Source organism: Scyliorhinus canicula, chromosome 6, assembly GCF_902713615.1.
Source record: "Scyliorhinus canicula chromosome 6, sScyCan1.1, whole genome shotgun sequence".
NCBI classification, from domain to species: Eukaryota; Metazoa; Chordata; class Chondrichthyes; order Carcharhiniformes; family Scyliorhinidae; genus Scyliorhinus; species Scyliorhinus canicula.
The window spans coordinates 2774971-2797595 of record NC_052151.1 but is presented as its reverse complement, the minus strand read 5'-3'; the positions used below and the strand labels follow the sequence as shown (position 1 = coordinate 2797595).

The 22625-nt window shown below is 57.5% G+C and overlaps 1 protein-coding gene across 1 annotated transcript in view; it reads left to right on the top strand.

Annotated features, from left to right (window-relative positions):
- LOC119966914 (calpain-2 catalytic subunit-like) overlaps positions 1-22625 on the top strand; it is a 38223-nt gene that overhangs the window by 6088 nt on the left and 9510 nt on the right. The window contains exon 3 of the mRNA XM_038798872.1: positions 9850-9968. Within this exon, the coding sequence (XP_038654800.1) occupies positions 9850-9968 (119 nt within the window). The remainder of the gene's footprint in view (positions 1-9849; positions 9969-22625) is intronic.

The following is a 22625-nucleotide window of genomic DNA, read 5'->3' as shown; positions in this document are numbered from 1 at the left end:
CCTGTCTCGCCCTGTTAGAATTTTATAATGCTCTATGAGATCCCCCCTCAGTCTTCTGAACTCCAGCGAGAACAATCCCAACCTAGTCAATCTCTCCTCATATGACAGTCCCGCCATCCCTGGAATCAGTCTGGTAAACCTTTGCTGCTCTCCCTCGAGAGCAAGAACATCCTTCCTCAGAGAAGGAGACCAAAACTGCGCACAATACTCCAGGTGTGGCCTCACCAAGGCCCTGTACAATTGCAGCAACACATCCCTGCTCCTGTACTCGAAACCTCTCCCAATGAAGGCCAACAAAAGATTTGCTTTAATTCAGAATGTCCAAATTATCTAACAGCTCGTCTTCCAGGACTTGTGGCAGAGACTGGGAGAACGTGCAGACTCCGCACAGACAGTGACCCAGCGGGGAATCGAACCAGGGACCCTGGAGCTGTGAAGCAACAGTGCTAACCACTGGGCACCTGGGCAATTTCCCACATTGCTGGGTAGATGCCAGTGTTGCAGCTGTACTGGAACAGCTTGGCTAGGGGGGCGGCAAGTTCTGGAGCACAAGTCTATTGCTGGGATATTGTCAGGGCCCGGGGCCTTTGCTGTATCCAGGGCCTTCAGCTGTTTCTGGATATCACACAGAGTGAATCGTATTGGCTGAAGACTGACATCTGTGATGCTGGGGATCTCCGGAGGAGACCGAGATGGATCATCCACTCGGCACTTCTGGCTGAAGATTGTTGCGAATGGCTCAGCCTTGTCTTTTACACAGATGTGCTGGGCTCCTCCATCATTGAGGAAGGGGATATTTGTGGAGCCTCCTCCTCCAGTGAGTTGTTTAATTGTCCACCATTCACGGTTGGATGTGGCAGGACTGTAGAGCTTAGATCTGATGCGTTGGTTGAGGAATCGCTGAGCTCTGTCTATTACTTGCTGCTTATGCTGTTTGGCTCACAGGCCTGTGTTGTAGCTTCACCAGGCTGACACCTCAGTTTATCGGTATGTCTGATGTTGTTCCTGACATGCTCTCCTGTACTCTTCATTGAACCAGCGTTGATCCCCTGGCTGGGGGGTAATGGTAGAGTGGGGGATATGCTGGGCTATGAAGTTACAGCAGGCGGTGAGGGAAGCTAATGGCATGCTGGCCCTCATAGCCAGAGGATTGAGTATAGGGGTCTTGCTGCAGTTATACAGGGCCTTGGTGAGGCCATACCTTGAGTATTGTGGGCAGCTTTGGTCTCCGAGTTTGAGGAAGGCCATTCTTGCTGTTGAGGGCTGTCCAGCGAAGGTTCCCCAGACTAATTCCCAGGGGTGGCAGGACTGACAGATGGAGAAAGACCGGATCGACTGGGCTTGTAGTCACTGGAGTTTAGAAGAATGAGAGGGGATCTCACAGAATCATATAGAATCCTGATGGGACTGGACAGGGTGGATGTGGGAAGAATGTTCCCAATGTTGGGGACGTCCAGAATTAGGGGTCACAGTCTGAGAATAAGGGGTCAGCCATTCAGGACTGAGATGAGGAAGAACCATGGTCATATTGAACGGTGGTGCAGACTCGAAGGGCCGAATGGCCTCCTGCACCTATTCTCTATGTTTCTATGGCACTGCTCCAAAAGTCAAAGTTTATTGATTATGCCAGTGGGAAGTTAGGGAACACTTTTCTCCTGAACAAAGGCAATTCATCGAGCGTGATACATTTTCCAACAGTTAGTCAGCCCACTTTGACTTAACATGGGCCAATCGGACCGATTATAGAGTCCGCACAGATCCAATGAAATGAGTTAGTAGACGTGATGGGGCTGCATGGAGAAGCAGAGGTTTCTGAATGATGTTAATGGGCGGCATGGTGGCACAGTGGTTAGCACTGCTGCCTCACAGCTCCAGGGACCTGGGTTCGATTCCCAGCTTGGGTCACTGTCTGTGCGGAGTCTGCACGTTCTCCCCGTGTGTGCGTGGGTTTCCTCCGGGTGCTCCGGTTTCCTCCCACAGTCCAAAGGTGTACAGGTTAGGTGGATTGGCCGTGATAAATTGCCCTTAGTGTCCAAAAAGGTTAGGTGGAGTTAGTGGGTTATGGGGATAGGGTGGAGGCGTGGGCTTATGTAGGGTGCTCTTTCCCAGGGCTGGTGCTGACTCGATGGGCCGAATGGCCTCCTTCTGCATTGTAAATTCTATGATTCTATCCTGATCCTTAACAACTGTCCCTTGGTCTCCATAGTAGATCGCAGGTGAGACGCCCTCAGATTGACTTTGTCAGCTGATTCCATTGATCACAGACAATTGTCCAGCTGCCTGTGTCACCTGACCTGCTGTAAGAATGTGGCCAAGTAAACCCCGGGATGCCTCTGCACCTTGTTCTGCTTCATTTTAACTCCGATTTATACATTCTCAGTGTAATAGCAAACAGCTTAATATAAATATAACATTTAATTCCTCTCCCCTAGAAACTCACTCCAACAGGTACGTGCACGGCAAATGCAGGATAATGTGGATAAATGTGACGTTGCCCGCTTTGGGAGCAAAAATAGGCAGATTATTATTGGAATGGGTGTAAATGGAGAGAGGCGGATACTCAGCGAGACCTTGGCATCCTCGTGCATCAGTCGCTGAAAGTAAGCGCGCAGGTACAGCCGGCAGTAAAGGCAGCAAATGGTATGTTGGCCTTTATAGCGAGAGGATTTGGGGATAGGAATAGAGATGTTTTACTGCAATTGTATTGGGCATTGGTGAGGCCACACCTGGAGTATTGTGCCCAGTTTTGGGGTCCTTATCTGAGGAAGGATGTTGTTGCTATGGAGGGAGAGCAGCGAAGGTTTCCCAGGCTGATTCCTGGGATGGTGGGACTGTCAGATGAGGAGAGACTAAGTCAAAAGAATGTTCCCGATGGTGGGGGAGCCCAGAACTAGGGGCCATAGTTTGAGGATAAGGGGTCAACCTTTTAGGACTGAGGTGAGGAGAAATGTCTTCACCCAGAGAGCGGGAATCTGTGGAATTCACTCCCACAGAAAGTAGTTGAGGCCAAAACGATGTGTAATTTCAAGGAGGAATTAGATTCCGCTTTTGGGGCTAAAGGGATAAAGGGATATGGGGGAAGGCGGGATCAGGGTATTGAACTTGAGGATCAGCCATGATCATAATGAATGGCGGAGCAGGCTGGAAGGGCCGAATGGCAGAGCAGGCTGGAAGGGCCGAATGGCAGAGCAAGCTGGAAGGGCCGAATGGCGGAGCAGGCTGGAAGGGCCGAATGGCGGAGCAAGCTGGAAGGGCCGAATGGCAGAGCAGGCTCGAAGGGCCGAATGGCGGAGCAGGCTCGAAGGGCCGAATGGCGGAGCAGGCTCGAAGGGCCGAATGGCGGAGCAGGCTGGAAGGGCCAAATGGCAGAGCAGGCTGGAAGGGCCGAATGGCGGAGCAGGCTCGTAGGGCCGAATGGCGGAGCAGGCTGGAAGGGCCGAATGGCGGAGCAGGCTGGAAGGGCCGAATGGCAGGGCAGGCTGGAAGGGCCGAATGGCGGAGCAGGCTGGAAGGGCCGAATGGCGGAGCAGGCTGGAAGGGCCGAATGGCGGAGCAGGCTGGAAGGGCCGAATGGCGGAGCAGGCTGGAAGGGCCGAATGGCCTCCTCCTGCTTCTATTTTCTATGTACGACCTGTACCAAGTGCGAACTTCCCCAGTAATGGGGCAGGACTTCACCCTTATTGAGGGGATCCCATTGAGTATAAAAGCCCTGAGTATTGGCCATTGTGGAAGACCCTGTGTGGAATGGGGAAGTATTAATAAACTGTTCACAGAGTCACAGAACCTCACCGTGCATGAAAGGCCCTGACCTGCCCAGTAATCCCATTGGCCAGCACTTGGCCCATAGCCTGGAATGTTCTGGGTGCCAAGTTCTCATCCGGGTACTTTTTAAAAGGATGTGAGGCAACCCACCTCCACCGCCCTCCCAGGCAGCGCGTTCCAGACCCTCACCCCCCCCTCCCAGGCAGTGCGTTCCAGACCCTCACCCCCCCTTCCAGGCAGCGCGTTCCAGACCCTCACCACCCTCTGGGTACAAAGGATTTTCCTCAAACCCCCCCCCCCCCCCAAACCTCCCACCCCTCACCTTGAACTTGTGGTCCCCTCGTAACTGACCCTTCAACTAAGGGGAACAGCTGCTCCCTATCCACCCTGTCCATGCCCCTCATAATCTTGTCCACCTCGATCAGGTCACCCCTCAGCCTTCTCTGTTCCTGGGGAAACAACCCCAGCCTATCCAACCTCTCTCCATAACTGAAATGTTCCATCCCAGGCAGCATCCTGGTGAATCTCCTCTGCACCCCCTCCAGTACAATCACATCCTTCCTATAATGTGGTGACCAGAATTACACACAGTCCTCCAGCTGTGACCTCACCAAAGTTCTCCACAACTCCAACATGACCTCCCTGCTTTTGGAATCTAGGCCTCGATTGATAACAGCGAGTGTCCCATTTGCCTTCCCCCCCCCCCCCCCCCCCCCCCTATTAACCTGCCCTCTGCCTTCAGAGATCTATGGACAAACACACCAAGGCCCCTTTGTTCCTCGGGACTTCCCAGTATCAGGCCATTCATTGAATATTTCCTTGAAAAGTACTCCTAACCTCACACTTTTCAGGATTAAATTCCATCTGTCACTTACCCGCCCATTTGACCATCCCGTCTATACCTTCCTGTAACACAAGACACTCAGCCTCACAGTAAAGTAAACACATTTATTAAGTAACGATAAAACTAATAAATGAGTTTGACACGCTACTGAATGATGAGACCATCAATTCACGCGACACGTGGTTAGAAGTGAACAGTGGTTTTAATCGTCTTACAACAGAGCCTGCCTGTGACAAGATGAACTCCAGATAAACTGGCAGGCAGGCTCTCAGCATCAACCTTTATACTCCGGTTAGCGGGAGGAGCTGTGGGTGGAGCCCAGTACAAACTCCCGTACACTCCCAGTGCATCTCCCCCTAGTGGCAGAGCAGCGCAACTACTCGTGTGCCGAGCTTACAGCAACATAGTACAACATGTGTAATACAGTGTGAATTACGCTACTGTGATTCACCACATTCACCCCCTGTAAAACATCAAGTCCGGCGGGGGTGGTGGCTTACAGATTGAGTCTGTCCGGTGGCCGAGTTGTCCGCTGTGATCGGCGGAGCACCGGGGTTGCAGCCCCTTCTGGTGGCTGGATGATCACGGTCGGTTGGGGTACGATGGTGGACTCCGGGGGCGATTCCGCCTGAGCTTCGTACCCGTCTGGTTCGACTGGGGACTGGAGGCGCTGGGAGCTAGCTGGCGCGGGCGCGCAAAAAAGAATGTAGCGAACTGGTAGGTGTGGGGGTGTGGGGGGCGAGTTGGGTGGGGTGTAGTGTGAGGGGTACCTCGGCGGTGATAGTGGGGGGGTTGGATCCTGCAGGTGCGAGGTCCCGGAGGGATACGGTGTCCTGACGGCCGTCAGGGTACTCTATGAGGGCATATTGGGGTTTCGAATGCAGTAAGAGCACTTTCTCTACGAGTGGGTCAGTTTTGTGCTCCCTGACGTGCTTCCGGAGGAGCACTGGGCCCGGCGTCCTCAGCTATACTGGGAGCAAAACCCCCGTGGTAGTGCCCCTGGAAAAAATAAAGAGCCGCTCGTGAGGGGTCTGGTTGGTCGTGGTACATAAGAGGGACCTAATAGCGTGGAGCGCGTCGGGGAGGACTTCTTGCCAATGGGAGATCGGAAGATTCCTGGACCGGAGGGTCAGTAGGACGGTCTTCCAGACCCTCGCGTTCTCCCTCTCCACCTGCCCGTTCCCCCTGGGGTTGTAGCTGGTAGTCCTGCTCGAGGCGATGCCCTTGTCGAGCAGGTACTGACGCAGCTCGTCGCTCATAAAGGATGAACCCCGGTCGCTGTGTACGTAGCTGGGGAAACCAAACAGGGTGAAGACACTATGCAGGGCCCTAATGACTGTGAGGGAGGTCATGTCGGGGCACGGGATAGCAAATGGGAAAGCGGGAGAACTCGTCTATGACGTTCAGGAAGTACACATTCCTGTTAGTTGAGGGGAGTGGCCCTTTGAAATCAATCGCGAGGCGTTCAAAGGGCCTAGAAGCCTTGACCAGGTGAGCCCTGTCTGGTCTATAGAAGTGCGGTTTGCACTCCGCACAGATCGGGCAGTCCCTGGTGACGGCTTTTACCTCCTCGTTGGAGAAAGGCAGGTTTCAGGCTCTGATGTAGTGGGCGAGCCGGGTGACCCCCGGGTGGCAGAGGTCATTGTGGATGACTTTCAATCAGTCAATCTGCGCGCTGGCGCATGTCCCGCGGGATAGGGAATCCGGAGGCTCGTTGAGCTTCCCGGGTCGATATTTAATATCGTAGCTGTAGGTGGAGAATTCGATCCTCCACCTCAGAATTTTATCATTTTTAATTTTGCCCCTTTGCCAGTTGTCAAACATGAAGGCGACCGATCTTTGGTCAGTGATGAGGGTGAACCTCCTACCTGCGAGGTAGTGCCTCCAGTGACGGATAGCCTCCACAATGGCTTGTGCTTCTTTCTCGACTGAGGAGTGTCGGAGTTCTGAAGCGGAGAGGGTTCGGGAGAAAAATGCAACGGGCCTCCCTGCCTGATTTAGTGTGGCTGCTAGAGCTACCTCTGAGGCATCGCTCTCTACCTGGAATGGAGTGGATTCATCCACCGCCCGCATGGCTGCTTTGGCGATGCCTCCTTGATGCCGTCGAAGGCCTGGCGCGCCTCAGCTGACAGGGGAAATCGTGTGGCCCTAAAGAGTGGGCGGGCTTTGTCCGCATATTGAGGGACCCACTGGGCGTAGTAGGAGAAGAAGCCCAAGCACCGTTTGAGGGCCTTGGGGCAATGAGGGAAGGGGAGTTCTAAGAGGGGGCGCATACGGTCCGGGTCTGGGCCCAGGACTCCGTTCTCCACGACGTAGCCGAGGATGGCTAGTCTGGTTGTACGGAAAACGCATTTCTCCGTGTTGTAAGTGAGTTTAAGCTTCTGGGCCGTCTGGAGAAAACGGTGGAGGTTGGCATCATAGCCTCAGATGGTAACGTTATCCAAGTACGGAAAAGTGGCCCGCAGCCCGTACTGGTCCACCATTCGGTCCATTGCTCGTTGGAACACCGAGACCCCATTAGTGACGCCGAAAGGGACCCGGAGGAAATGGAAGAGGCGGCCATCGGCCTCGAACGCCGTGTGGTGGCGGTCCTCCGGGCGGATTGGGAGCTGGTGGTATGCAGACTTCAGATCCACCGTGGAAAAGAGCCGGTACTGGGCGATCTGATTAACCATGTCTGCAATCCTGGGGAGGGGGTACGTGTCGAGGAGCGTGAACCGATTAATAGTCTGACTATAGTCTATGACTGATGTACCATCAATTGAACGCGAGACGAGTTGCTGAACAAAAGTATGGCTTTAATATACTAGAATGTTAGCCCAGCGGTCGATAACAGTAGAAGGATGACCGCCGGGAGTACTGGGTATTTATACCCCGCCCTGGAGGCGGGATTAACTCAGCCTCTTGACCAATCGGTCGAGAGGCACATGACCGACCAGGGCCAACGGTAAGCCGGTGTTCTGCATCAATGGCAGGCAGCTATGCTAATCATACCACCACAATGACCATGCGGAATTTTTCCCCGGTCTTGACGACCACCACCTGAGCTCTCCAGGGACTGTTACTGGCCTCTATGATCCCCTCACGTAAGAGCCTCTGGACCTCGGATCGAATGAACACCCTGTCCTGTAGGCTGTACCGCCTGCTGCGAGTGGCTACGGGTTTACAGTCCGGGGTGAGGTTGACAAAGAGAGGAGGGGGGGGGAGATTCGCAGTGTAGCTAGGCTGCAGATAGTGAGTGGGGGTAGGGGTCCGCCGAAGCTGAGGGTGAGACTCTTGAGGTTGCATTGAAAGTTAAGTCCCAATAGCGTGGGGCACAGAGTTCAGGCAGGGCGTATAGTTGGAATTTAGAATAGCTAGCGCCTTGGATTGTGAGAGTCGCGACAGTGCGCCCTTGGATACGGACAGAGTGGGAACCCAAAGCGAGGGAGATAGTCTGCCATGCAGGGAAAACGGGGAGCGAACAGCGTCTTACCAGATCTGGGTGTACGAAGCTCTCAGTGCTCCCGGAGTCGGAAAGGCACGGTGTACTGTACCCGTTGATTTGGACCGTCGTCATAGAGTTGTGGAGATGTTTTGGCCGCGATTGGTCCAGTGTGACTGCGTTGAGTTGTGGGTAGTCGGCGGCTCGGTCGGCTACGCTGGAGTGGCCCCGCGATGAGTTCCCGCTGAGGTCGCAGTCTTCAATCGAGTTTGGAGAGGTTGGGGTCCAAGATGGCCGCCCCCGTGGATCGCACGTGGCGGGCGGCGAGGAAGATGACGTCCAAGATGGCGGCCCCCATGAGTCGCCCATGGTGGACCACGTGGTGGGGGTCTGCCAGGATGGCGGCCCCCGTGGATCACACGTGGCGGGTGGGGGCGGAGTCGGGGTATAGGCTGCTGCGTTCCAGGGCCTGTGAGTGCGGAGAGCGGTTGCTTTGTGCCGCGGGAGGGTTAGGGGCTGGGGCCTTCCTTGCCAGGCACACTCTGGCGGAGTGGCCTTTTCGCCCGCAGCTGGTGCAGGTCGCGTTGTGGGCCGGGCAATGCTGCCGCGGGTGCTGGGGCTGGCCACAAGTGGCAGGCTGGGGCAGCATGGTGGCTGGGTGGCCGCACGGCGCAGGCCTGGGGGAGTCGCTGGTCGGGGGCCCATGACGGGGTCGCGGAGTCTGCAGGAAACGAGGTGAGACTATGAAATGAGACCTCCATAGTTGTAGCGAGTTCAACAGTATCTTCTAAATTTAGTGCTCCCTCCTCCAGCAGTCGCTGGCGCACGTAATTCGATCTAAGGCCCCGTGCTGTACCTGTCCTGGGAGTGTTTGATGGGGACAGTGTAGAGGGAGCTTTACTCTGTATCTAACTCCGTGCTGTACCTGTCCTGGGAGTGTTTGATGGGGACAGTGTAGAGGGAGCTTTACTCTGTATCTAACCCCGTGCTGTACCTGTCCTGGGAGTGTTTGATGGGGATAGTGCAGAGGGAGCTTTACTCGGTATCTAACCCCGTGCTGTACCTGTCCTGGGAGTGTTTGATGGGGACAGTGTAGAGGGAGCTTTACTCTGTATCTAACTCCGTGCTGTACCTGTCCTGGGAGTGTTTGATGGGGACAGTGTAGAGGGAGCTTTACTCTGTATCTAACCCCGTGCTGTACCTGTCCTGGGAGTGTTTGATGGGGATAGTGTAGAGGGAGCTTTACTCTGTATCTAACCCCGTGCTGTACCTGTCCTGGGAGTGTTTGATGGGGACAGTGTAGAGGGAGCTTTACTCTGTATCTAACCCCGTGCTGTACCTGTCCTGGGAGTGTTGGATGGGGACAGTGTAGAGAGAGCTTTACTCTGTATCTAACCCCGTGCTGTACCTGCCCTGGGAGTGTTTGATGGGGATAGTGTAGAGGGAGCTTTACTCTGTATCTAACCCCGTGCTGTACCTGTCCTGGGAGTGTTTGATGGGGACAGTGTAGAGGGACCTTTACTCTGTATCTAACCCCGTGCTGTACCTGTCCTGGGAGTGTTTGATGGGGGACAGGGCAGAGGGAGCTTTACTCTGTATCTAACGCCGTGCTGTACCTGACCTGGGAGTGTTTGATGGGGACAGTGTAGAGGGAGCTTTACTCTGTATCTAACGCCGTGCTGTACCTGTCCTGGGAGTGTTTGATGGGGACAGGGCAGAGGGAGCTTGTGTGTTCCTTTCTCTAATTCTGTGATTTTGATTGGAATGATGTGACTGTTCTTTCCCTGAGATGTAGCTGAGTGTGTGTTCACTATTCCAGGTGACTGCTGGCTGTTAGCTGCTATTGCCTCGCTGACTCTCAATGAGGAGATATTGAACAGAGTTGTTCCCAGTGGGCAGTGCTTTGGGCCTGGCTATTGTGGAATATTCCATTTCCAGGTAAGAGAATTCCCACTTTATTCTTCATTCAATTGCATTGATCTATTCACCTTTGGCAAATCATTTAATTTCTCGTTCTTATTTTAACCCACGACCTCATCTTCTTGTTTTTGACCTCACATTTGTGACATTGTTCAAATGTACAGCACATGAAGAGTTAACGGTCTGTTAAGCTGGGTGGCACGTGGCACAGTGGTCAGCACTGGGACTACAGCGCGATGGACACAGTTTCGATCCCGGCTCTGGGTCACTGTCCATAGAACATAGAACCGTACAGCACAGAACAGGCCCTTTGGCCCTCGATGTTGTGCCGAACAATGATCACCCTACTTAAACCCACGTAACCCAACAATCCCCCCATTAACCTTACACTACGGGCAATTTGTCATGGCCAATCCACCTAACCCGCACATCTTTGGACTGTGGGAGGAAACCGGAGCACCCGGAGGAAACCCACGCAGACACGGGGAGGACGTGCAGACTCCACACAGATAGTGACCCAGCCGGGAATCGAACCTGGGACCCTGGAGCTGTGAAGCATTGATGCTAACCACCATGCTACCGTGAGGCCCCCGCATGTGGAGTTTACACATTCTCCCCGTGTCTGCGTGGGTTTCACCCCCACAACCCAAAGATGTGCTGGTTAGGAGGATTGGTTACGCTAAATTGCCCCTTAATTGGAAAAAAATAATTGGATACTCTTTTTTTAAGAAAAGAAGCTATGTTAAGCCTAGCCACTGGAGGGAGCTAACGGACAGTACTATATATTGCAATGAACATAGAACAGCACAGAACAGGCCCTTCGGCCCTCAATGTTGTGCCGAGCCATGATCACCCTACTCAAAACCCACGTATCCACCCTATACCCGTAACCCAACAACCCCCCCTTAACCTTACTTTTTTATTAGGACACTACGGGCAATTTATCATGGCCAATCCACCTAACCCGCACATCTTTGGACTGTGGGAGGAAACCGGAGCACCCGGAGGAAGCCCACGCACACACGGGGAGGACGTGCAGACTCCGCACAGACAGTGACCCAGCCGGGAACCGAACCTGGGACCCTGGAGCTGTGAAGCAACTATACTAACCACCATGCTACCCTGCTGCCCCTGTTACTGGTCTTGGGCTTATGGGGGAGTGTGGATTAGAGATGAAGGGGGCTGGTTTAGCACAGGGCTAAGTCGCTGGCTTTGAAAGCAGACCAAGGCAGGCCAGCAGCAGCGGTTCAATTCCCGTAACAGCCTCCCCGAACAGGTGCCGGAATGTGGCGACTAGGGGCTTTTCACAGTAACTTCATTGAAGCCTACTCGTGACAATAAGCAATTTTCATTTCAAGGAGACAGAAGTAGCAGCGTATTGCGGAGTTATTTAGTAGTTTGCGATCGTGTTAGTGAGTCTGGTTTAATTGTTATATATATGTTTACTATTTAGAATAAGTGTCAAATTCTAATTTAGTAGAGTTAATAAAATTAGTTTAGTTCTTTTAAAGAGCTTTGTATGTCTGATTATTACACTTTCCATCCTGAAAACTTCCCACAAAGATCACCACAACTTTTATCCACATTATACAGCATCTGCCATTCATTTACCCACTCACTCAGCCTGTCCAAATCCTGCTGAAGCATCTCTGCATCCTCCTCACAGCTCCCCCTCCTCCCCCTCCTCACAGCTCCCCCTCCTCCCCCTCCTCACAGCTCACCCTCCCACCCAACTCCCCCTCCTCACCCTCCTCCCCCTCCTCACAGCTCCCCCTCCTCACACCTCACCCTCCCACCCAACTCCCCCTCCTCCCCCTCCTCACAGCTCCCCCTCCTCACCCTCCTCCCCCTCCTCACAGCTCCCCCTCCTCACTCTCCTCCCCCTCCTCACAGCTCACCCTCCTCACAGCTCCCCCTCCTCACAGCTCCCCCTCCTCACAGCTCCCCTCCTCACAGCTCCCCCTCCTCACAGCTCCCCCTCCTCACAGCTCCCCCTCCTCACAGCTCCCCCTCCTCACCCTCCTCACAGCTCCCCTCCTCACAGCTCCCCCTCCTCACCCTCCTCACAGCTCCCCCTCCTCCCCCTCCTCCCCCTCCTCACAGCTCCCCCTCCTCACAGCTCCCCCTCCTCACAGCTCCCCTCCTCACAGCTCCCCCTCCTCACAGCTCCCCCTCCCACCCCACTGGGTGTCAGCTGAAAATTTGGAGATATTACATTTTGTTCCCTCATCTAAATCATTAATATATATATTGTGAATAGCTGGGGTCCCAGCACCGATCCCTGCCGTACCCCACTAGCTGGGGTCCCAGCACCGATCCCTGCCGTACCCCACTAGCTGGGGTCCCAGCACCGATCCCTGCCGTACCCCACTAGCTGGGGTCCCAGCACCGATCCCTGCCGTACCCCACTAGCTGGGGTCCCAGCACCGATCCCTGCCGTACCCCACTAGCTGGGGTCCCAGCACCGATCCCTGCCGTACCCCACTAGCTGGGGTCCCAGCACCGATCCCTGCCGTACCCCACTAGCTGGGGTCCCAGCACCGATCCCTGCCGTACCCCACTAGCTGGGGTCCCAGCACCGATCCCTGCCGTACCCCACTAGCTGGGGTCCCAGCACCGATCCCTGCCGTACCCCACTAGCTGGGGTCCCAGCACCGATCCCTGCCGTACCCCACTAGCTGGGGTCCCAGCACCGATCCCTGCCGTACCCCACTAGCTGGGGTCCCAGCACCGATCCCTGCCGTACCCCACTAGCTGGGGTCCCAGCACCGATCCCTGCCGTACCCCACTAGCTGGGGTCCCAGCACCGATCCCTGCCGTACCCCACTAGCTGGGGTCCCAGCACCGATCCCTGCCGTACCCCACTAGCTGGGGTCCCAGCACCGATCCCTGCCGTACCCCACTAGCTGGGGTCCCAGCACCGATCCCTGCCGTACCCCACTAGCTGGGGTCCCAGCACCGATCCCTGCCGTACCCCACTAGCTGGGGTCCCAGCACCGATCCCTGCTGGGACCCCAGCTAGCTGGGGTCCCAGCACCGATCCCTGCCGTACCCCACTAGCTGGGGTCCCAGCACCGATCCCTGCCGTACCCCACTAGCTGGGGTCCCAGCACCGATCCCTGCCGTACCCCACTAGCTGGGGTCCCAGCACCGATCCCTGCCGTACCCCACTAGCTGGGGTCCCAGCACCGATCCCTGCCGTACCCCACTAGCTGGGGTCCCAGCACCGATCCCTGCCGTACCCCACTAGCTGGGGTCCCAGCACCGATCCCTGCCGTACCCCACTAGCTGGGGTCCCAGCACCGATCCCTGCCGTACCCCACTAGCTGGGGTCCCAGCACCGATCCCTGCCGTACCCCACTAGCTGGGGTCCCAGCACCGATCCCTGCCGTACCCCACTAGCTGGGGTCCCAGCACCGATCCCTGCCGTACCCCACTAGCTGGGGTCCCAGCACCGATCCCTGCCGTACCCCACTAGCTGGGGTCCCAGCACCGATCCCTGCCGTACCCCACTAGCTGGGGTCCCAGCACCGATCCCTGCCGTACCCCACTAGCTGGGGTCCCAGCACCGATCCCTGCCGTACCCCACTAGCTGGGGTCCCAGCACCGATCCCTGCCGTACCCCACTAGCTGGGGTCCCAGCACCGATCCCTGCCGTACCCCACTAGCTGGGGTCCCAGCACCGATCCCTGCCGTACCCCACTAGCTGGGGTCCCAGCACCGATCCCTGCCGTACCCCACTAGCTGGGGTCCCAGCACCGATCCCTGCCGTACCCCACTAGCTGGGGTCCCAGCACCGATCCCTGCCGTACCCCACTAGCTGGGGTCCCAGCACCGATCCCTGCCGTACCCCACTAGCTGGGGTCCCAGCACCGATCCCTGCCGTACCCCACTAGCTGGGGTCCCAGCACCGATCCCTGCCGTACCCCACTAGCTGGGGTCCCAGCACCGATCCCTGCCGTACCCCACTAGCTGGGGTCCCAGCACCGATCCCTGCCGTACCCCACTAGCTGGGGTCCCAGCACCGATCCCTGCCGTACCCCACTAGCTGGGGTCCCAGCACCGATCCCTGCCGTACCCCACTAGCTGGGGTCCCAGCACCGATCCCTGCCGTACCCCACTAGCTGGGGTCCCAGCACCGATCCCTGCCGTACCCCACTAGCTGGGGTCCCAGCACCGATCCCTGCCGTACCCCACTAGCTGGGGTCCCAGCACCGATCCCTGCGTACCCCACTAGCTGGGGTCCCAGCACCGATCCCTGCCGTACCCCACTAGCTGGGGTCCCAGCACCGATCCCTGCCGTACCCCACTAGCTGGGGTCCCAGCACCGATCCCTGCGTACCCCACTAGCTGGGGTCCCAGCACCGATCCCTGCCGTACCCCACTAGCTGGGGTCCCAGCACCGATCCCTGCCGTACCCCACTAGCTGGGGTCCCAGCACCGATCCCTGCCGTACCCCACTAGCTGGGGTCCCAGCACCGATCCCTGCCGTACCCCACTAGCTGGGGTCCCAGCACCGATCCCTGCCTGTACCCCACTAGCTGGGTCCCAGCACCGATCCCTGCCGTACCCCACTAGCTGGGGTCCCAGCACCGATCCCTGCTGATACCCCACTAGCTGGGGTCCCAGCACCGATCCCTGCCGTACCCCACTAGCTGGGGTCCCAGCACCGATCCCTGCCGTACCCCACTAGCTGGGGTCCCAGCACCGATCCCTGCCGTACCCCACTAGCTGGGGTCCCAGCACCGATCCCTGTGATACCCCACTAGCTGGGGTCCCAGCACCGATCCCTGCCGTACCCCACTAGCTGGGGTCCCAGCACCGATCCCTGCCGTACCCCACTAGCTGGGGTCCCAGCACCGATCCCTGCCGTACCCCACTAGCTGGGGTCCCAGCACCGATCCCTGCGTACCCCACTAGCTGGGGTCCCAGCACCGATCCCTGTGGTACCCCACTAGCTGGGGTCCCAGCACCGATCCCTGCTGATACCCCACTAGCTGGGGTCCCAGCACCGATCCCTGCCGTACCCCACTAGCTGGGGTCCCAGCACCGATCCCTGCCGTACCCCACTAGCTGGGGTCCCAGCACCGATCCCTGCCGTACCCCACTAGCTGGGGTCCCAGCACCGATCCCTGCTGTACCCCACTAGCTGGGGTCCCAGCACCGATCCCTGCCGTACCCCACTAGCTGGGGTCCCAGCACCGATCCCTGCCGTACCCCACTAGCTGGGGTCCCAGCACCGATCCCTGCCGTACCCCACTAGCTGGGGTCCCAGCACCGATCCCTGCCGTACCCCACTAGCTGGGGTCCCAGCACCGATCCCTGCCGTACCCCACTAGCTGGGGTCCCAGCACCGATCCCTGCCGTACCCCACTAGCTGGGGTCCCAGCACCGATCCCTGCCGTACCCCACTAGCTGGGGTCCCAGCACCGATCCCTGCCGTACCCCACTAGCTGGGGTCCCAGCACCGATCCCTGCCGTACCCCACTAGCTGGGGTCCCAGCACCGATCCCTGCCGTACCCCACTAGCTGGGGTCCCAGCACCGATCCCTGCCGTACCCCACTAGCTGGGTCCCAGCACCGATCCCTGCCGTACCCCACTAGCTGGGGTCCCAGCACCGATCCCTGCCGGTACCCCACTAGCTGGGTCCCAGCACCGATCCCTGCCGTACCCCACTAGCTGGGGTCCCAGCACGATCCCTGCCGTACCCCACTAGCTGGGGTCCCAGCACCGATCCCTGCCGTACCCACTAGCTGGGGTCCCAGCACCGATCCCTGCCGTACCCCACTAGCTGGGGTCCCAGCACCGATCCCTGCCGTACCCCACTAGCTGGGGTCCCAGCACCGATCCCTGCCGTACCCCACTAGCTGGGGTCCCAGCACCGATCCCTGCCGTACCCCACTAGCTGGGGTCCCAGCACCGATCCCTGCCGTACCCCACTAGCTGGGGTCCCAGCACCGATCCCTGCCGTACCCCACTAGCTGGGGTCCCAGCACCGATCCCTGCCGTACCCCACTAGCTGGGGTCCCAGCACCGATCCCTGCTGTACCCCACTAGCTGGGGTCCCAGCACCGATCCCTGCCGTACCCCACTAGCTGGGGTCCCAGCACCGATCCCTGCCGTACCCCACTAGCTGGGGTCCCAGCACCGATCCCTCCCGGACCCCACTAGCTGGGGTCCCAGCACCGATCCCTGCCGTACCCCACTAGCTGGGGTCCCAGCACCGATCCCTGCCGTACCCCACTAGCTGGGGTCCCAGCACCGATCCCTGCCGTACCCCACTAGCTGGGGTCCCAGCACCGATCCCTGCCGTACCCCACTAGCTGGGGTCCCAGCACCGATCCCTGCCGTACCCCACTAGCTGGGGTCCCAGCACCGATCCCTGCCGTACCCCACTAGCTGGGGTCCCAGCACCGATCCCTGCGTTGCCCCACTAGCTGGGGTCCCAGCACCGATCCCTGCCGTACCCCACTAGCTGGGGTCCCAGCACCGATCCCTGCCGTACCCCACTAGCTGGGGTCCCAGCACCGATCCCTGCCGTACCCCACTAGCTGGGGTCCCAGCACCGATCCCTGCCGTACCCCACTAGCTGGGGTCCCACCACCGATCCCTGCCGTACCCCACTAGCTGGGGTCCCAGCACCGATCCCTGCCGTACCCCACTAGCTGGGGTCCCAGCACCGATCCCTCCCGGACCCCACTAGCTGGGGTCCCAGCACCGATCCCTGCGTACCCCACTAGCTGGGGTCCCAGCACCGATCCCTGCGGTACCCCACTAGCTGGGGTCCCAGCACCGATCCCTGCCGTACCCCACTAGCTGGGGTCCCAGCACCGATCCCTGCCGTACCCCACTAGCTGGGGTCCCAGCACCGATCCCTGCCGTACCCCACTAGCTGGGGTCCCAGCACCGATCCCTGCCGTACCCCACTAGCTGGGGTCCCAGCACCGATCCCTGCCGTACCCCACTAGCTGGGGTCCCAGCACCGATCCCTGCCGTACCCCACTAGCTGGGGTCCCAGCACCGATCCCTGCCGTACCCCACTAGCTGGGGTCCCAGCACCGATCCCTGCCGTACCCCACTAGCTGGGGTCCCAGCACCGATCCCTGCCGTACCCCACTAGCTGGGGTCCCAGCACCGATCCCTGCCGTACCCCACTAGCTGGGGTCCCAGCACCGATCCCTGCCGTACCCCACTAGCTGGGGTCCCAGCACCGATCCCTGCCGTACCCCACTAGCTGGGGTCCCAGCACCGATCCCTGCCGTACCCCACTAGCTGGGGTCCCAGCACCGATCCCTGCCGTACCCCACTAGCTGGGGTCCCAGCACCGATCCCTGCCGTACCCCACTAGCTGGGGTCCCAGCACCGATCCCTGCCGTACCCCACTAGCTGGGGTCCCAGCACCGATCCCTGCCGTACCCCACTAGCTGGGGTCCCAGCACCGATCCCTGCCGTACCCCACTAGCTGGGGTCCCAGCACCGATCCCTGCCGTACCCCACTAGCTGGGGTCCCAGCACCGATCCCTGCGGTACCCCACTAGCTGGGGTCCCAGCACCGATCCCTGCTGTACCCCACTAGCTGGGGTCCCAGCACCGATCCCTGCCGTACCCCACTAGCTGGGGTCCCAGCACCGATCCCTGCCGTACCCCACTAGCTGGGGTCCCAGCACCGATCCCTGCCGTACCCCACTAGCTGGGGTCCCAGCACCGATCCCTGCCGTACCCCACTAGCTGGGGTCCCAGCACCGATCCCTGCCGTACCCCACTAGCTGGGGATCCCAGCACCGATCCCTGCCGTACCCCACTAGCTGGGGTCCCAGCACCGATCCCTGCCGTACCCCACTAGCTGGGGTCCCAGCACCGATCCCTGCCGTACCCCACTAGCTGGGGTCCCAGCACCGATCCCTGCCGTACCCCACTAGCTGGGGTCCCAGCACCGATCCCTGCCGTACCCCACTAGCTGGGGTCCCAGCACCGATCCCTGCCGTACCCCACTAGCTGGGGTCCCAGCACCGATCCCTGCCGTACCCCACTAGCTGGGGTCCCAGCACCGATCCCTGCCGTACCCCACTAGCTGGGGCCTCAGCACCGATCCCTGCCGTACCCCACTAGCTGGGGTCCCAGCACCAATCCCTGCCGTACCCCACTAGCTGGGGTCCCAGCACCGATCCCTGCCGTACCCCACTAGCTGGGGTCCCAGCACCGATCCCTGCCGTACCCCACTAGCTGGGGCCCCAGCACCGATCCCTGTGGTACCCCACTAGCTGGGGTCCCAGCACCGATCCCTGCAGTACCCCACTAGCTGGGGTCCCAGCACCGATCCCTGCCGTACCCCACTAGCTGGGGTCCCAGCACCGATCCCTGCCGTACCCCACTAGCTGGGGTCCCAGCACCGATCCCTGCCGTACCCCACTAGCTGGGGTCCCAGCACCGATCCCTGCGGTACCCCACTAGCTGGGGTCCCAGCACCGATCCCTGCCGTACCCCACTAGCTGGGGTCCCAGCACCGATCCCTGCCGTACCCCACTAGCTGGGGTCCCAGCACCGATCCCTGCCGTACCCCACTAGCTGGGGCCCCAGCACCGATCCCTGCCGTACCCCACTAGCTGGGGTCCCAGCACCGATCCCTGCCGTACCCCACTAGCTGGGGTCCCAGCACCGATCCCTGCCGTACCCCACTAGCTGGGGTCCCAGCACCGATCCCTGCCGTACCCCACTAGCTGGGGTGCCAGCACCGATCCCTGCTGTACCCCACTAGCTGGGGTCCCAGCACCGATCCCTGCTGGGACCCCACTAGCTGGGGTCCCAGCACCGATCCCTGCCGTACCCCACTAGCTGGGGGTCCCAGCACCGATCCCTGCCGTACCCCACTAGCTGGGGTCCCAGCACCGATCCCTGCCGTACCCCACTAGCTGGGGTCCCAGCACCGATCCCTGCTGTACCCCACTAGCTGGGATCCCAGCACCGATCCCTGCGTACCCCACTAGCTGGGGTCCCAGCTCCGATCCCATGCCGTACCCCACTAGCTGGGGTCCCAGCACCGATCCCTGCCGTACCCCACTAGCTGGGGTCCCAGCACCGATCCCTGCCGTACCCCACTAGCTGGGGTCCCAGCACCGATCCCTGCCGTACCCCACTAGCTGGGGTCCCAGCACCGATCCCTGCCGTACCCCACTAGCTGGGGTCCCAGCACCGATCCCTGCCGTACCCCACTAGCTGGGGTCCCAGCACCGATCCCTGCGGTACCCCACTAGCTGGGGTCCCAGCACCGATCCCCTGCCGTACCCCACTAGCTGGGGTCCCAGCACCGATCCCTGCCGTACCCCACTAGCTGGGGTCCCAGCACCGATCCCTGCGGTACCCCACTAGCTGGGGTCCCAGCACCGATCCCTGCGTACCCCACTAGCTGGGGTCCCAGCACCGATCCCTGCCGTACCCCACTAGCTGGGGTCCCAGCACCGATCCCTGCCGTACCCCACTAGCTGGGGCCCCAGCACCGATCCCTGCGGTACCCCACTAGCTGGGGTCCCAGCACCGATCCCTGCCGTACCCCACTAGCTGGGGTCCCAGCACCGATCCCTGCGTACCCCACTAGCTGGGGTCCCAGCACCGATCCCTGCCGTACCCCACTAGCTGGGGTCCCAGCACCGATCCCTGCCGTACCCCACTAGCTGGGGTCCCAGCACCGATCCCTGCCGTACCCCACTAGCTGGGGTCCCAGCACCGATCCCTGCGTTGCCCCACTCGTCGCTGCCTGCCAATTTATGCTCCATGTGGGAGGCCGGGGAAATGACTCGTTAATTCCTACTCTTTGTTTCCTCTCTGCCAACCAGTTTTCTATCCATTGCAGTACACCACCCCTAATCTCATGCACTTTAATTTTACACGCTAATCTTTTATGTGGGACTGTTGTCAAAACCCTTCTTAAAGTCCAAATATACCACATCCACTGGCTCCCCCTTGTCTACCCAACCAGTTACATCCTGGAAGAATTCCAGTAGATTTGTCAAGCATGATTTTCCCTTCACAAATCCATGCTGACTCTGTCCGATCCTGCCTCTGTTTTCTAAATGCTCTGCTATTAAATCTTTGATAATGGATTCTAGAATTTTCCCCACTATTGACATCAGGCTCGCTGGTCTATAATTCCCTGCTTTCTCTCCACCTCCCTTTTTAAATAACGGAGTTACATTCGGTACCCTCCAATCTGTAGGAGCTGTTCCAGAGTCTTCTCACGTGCCTCTAATTTCCTGTTTAATGCCACTCCCAACATCACCAGTGCAGTTTAGTGCAGTGCAGTGGGGTCTATACACGACGCCCACTCATGTTTTTTTTGTGCCTTAGTATTTCTCAGCTCTACTCATACAGATTCCACATTGTCAGAGCTAATATCCTTTCTCACTATTGTGATAATTTCCTCTTTAACCAGCAGTGCCACACCACCACCTTTTCCTTGTCTGTACATCCTAAATACTGAAAGCTCTGGAATATTCAGTTCCCATTCCTGGTCACCCTGCAGCCATGACTCCGTAATCCCAATTATATTGTACCCATTTATATCTATCGGCGTGATTAGTTCATCCGCTTTATTGCAAATGCTCCACGCGCTAAGGCTCAGAGCCTTTATATTTGTCTTTTGAACATTACTCGTCTCGCTCCCAATATTTTTCACTGTGACCCTGTTTGAATCTGGCCCTTAGTTTAGCTGCCTCTCACTTTTCTTATTCCACTTTCTGTCTTTTGTTCTTGTCCTTGTTTCCCTTTCCTCTGAATCCTTACATACGTTCCCATCCCCCTGCCAAATTGGTTTCAACCCTCCCCAACCACTCTGGCAAATACTCCCCCTGGGACATCAATGCCAGTCCTGCCCAGGTGGAAGCCGTCCAGTTTGTACCGGTCCCACCTCCCCCCAGAACCGGTTCCAATGCCCCAGGAATCTGAAACCGGAATTTCTTCAGCCAGAGGGTGGTGAATCTGTGGAACTCTTTGCTGCAGAAGACGGTGGAGACCAAATCTTTGAGTGTCTTTAAGACAGAGATAGATAGGTCCACGATTAATAAGGGGATCAGGGGTTATAAGAACATAAGAACATACGAACATAAGAACATAAGAACTAGGAGCAGGAGTAGGCCATCTGGCCCCTCGAGCCTGCTCCGCCATTCAATTAGATCATGGCTGATCTTTTGTGGACTCAGCTCCACTTTCCAGCCCGAACACCATAACCCTTAATCCCTTTATTCTTCAAAAAACTATCTATCTTTACCTTAAAAACATGTAATGAAGGAGCCTCAACTGCTTCACTGGGCAAGGAATTCCATAGATTCACAACCCTTTGGGTGAAGAAGTTCCTCCTAAACTCAGTCCTAAATCTACTTCCCCTTATTTTGAGACTATGTCACCTAGTTCTGCTGTCACCCGCCAGTGGAAACAACCTGCCCGCATCTATCCTATCTATTCCCTTCATAATTTTAAATGTTTCTATAAGATCCCCCCTCATCCTTCTAAATTCCAACGAGTACAGTCCCAGTCTACTCAACCTCTCCTCATAATCCAACCCCTTCAGCTCTGGGATTAACCTAGTGAATCTCCTCTGCACACCCTCCAGCGCCAGTACGTCCTTTCTCAAGTAAGGAGACCAAAACTGAACACAATACTCCAGGTGTGGCCGCACTAACACCTTATACAATTGCAACATAACCTCCCTAGTCTTAAACTCCATCCCTCTAGCAATGAAGGACAAAATTCCATTTGCCTTCTTAATCACCTGTTGCACTTGTAAACCAACCTTCTGTGACTCATGCACTAGCACACCCAAGTCTCTCTGAACAGCGGCATGCTTTAATATTTTATCGTTTAAATAATAATCCCGTTTGCTGTTATTCCTACCAAAATGGATAACCTCACATTTGTCAACATTGTATTCCATCTGCCAGACCCTAGCCCATTCACTTAACCTATCCAAATCCCTCTGCAGACTTCCAGTATCCTCTGCACTTTTCGCTTTACCACTCATCTTAGTGTCATCTGCAAACTTGGACACATTGCCCTTGGTCCCCAACTCCAAATCATCTATGTAAATTGTGAACAATTGTGGGCCCAACACGGATCCCTGAGGGACACCACTAGCTACTGATTGCCAACCAGAGAAACACCCATTTATCCCAACTCTTTGCTTTCTATTAATTAACCAATCCTCTATCCATGCTACTACTTTACCCTTAATGCCATGCTTCTTTATCTTATGCAGCAACCTTTTGTGTGGCACCTTGTCAAAGGCTTTCTGGAAATCCAGATATACCACATCCATCGGCTCCCCGTTATCTACTGCACTGGTAATGTCCTCAGAAAATTCCACTAAATTAGTTAGGCATGACCTGCCTTTTACGAACCCATGCTGCGTCTGCCCAATGGGACAATTTCTATCCAGATGCCTCGCAATTTCTTCCTTGATGATAGATTCCAGCATCTTCCCTCCCCTACCGAAGTTAAGCTCACTGGCCTATAATTTCCTGCTTTCTGCCTACCTCCTTTTTTAAACAGTGGCGTCACGTTTGCTAATTTCCAATCCACCGGGACCACCCCAGAGTCTAGTGAATTTCGGTAAATTATCACTAGTGCATCTGCAATTTCCCTAACCATCTCTTTTAGCACTCTGGGATGCATTCCATCAGGGCCAG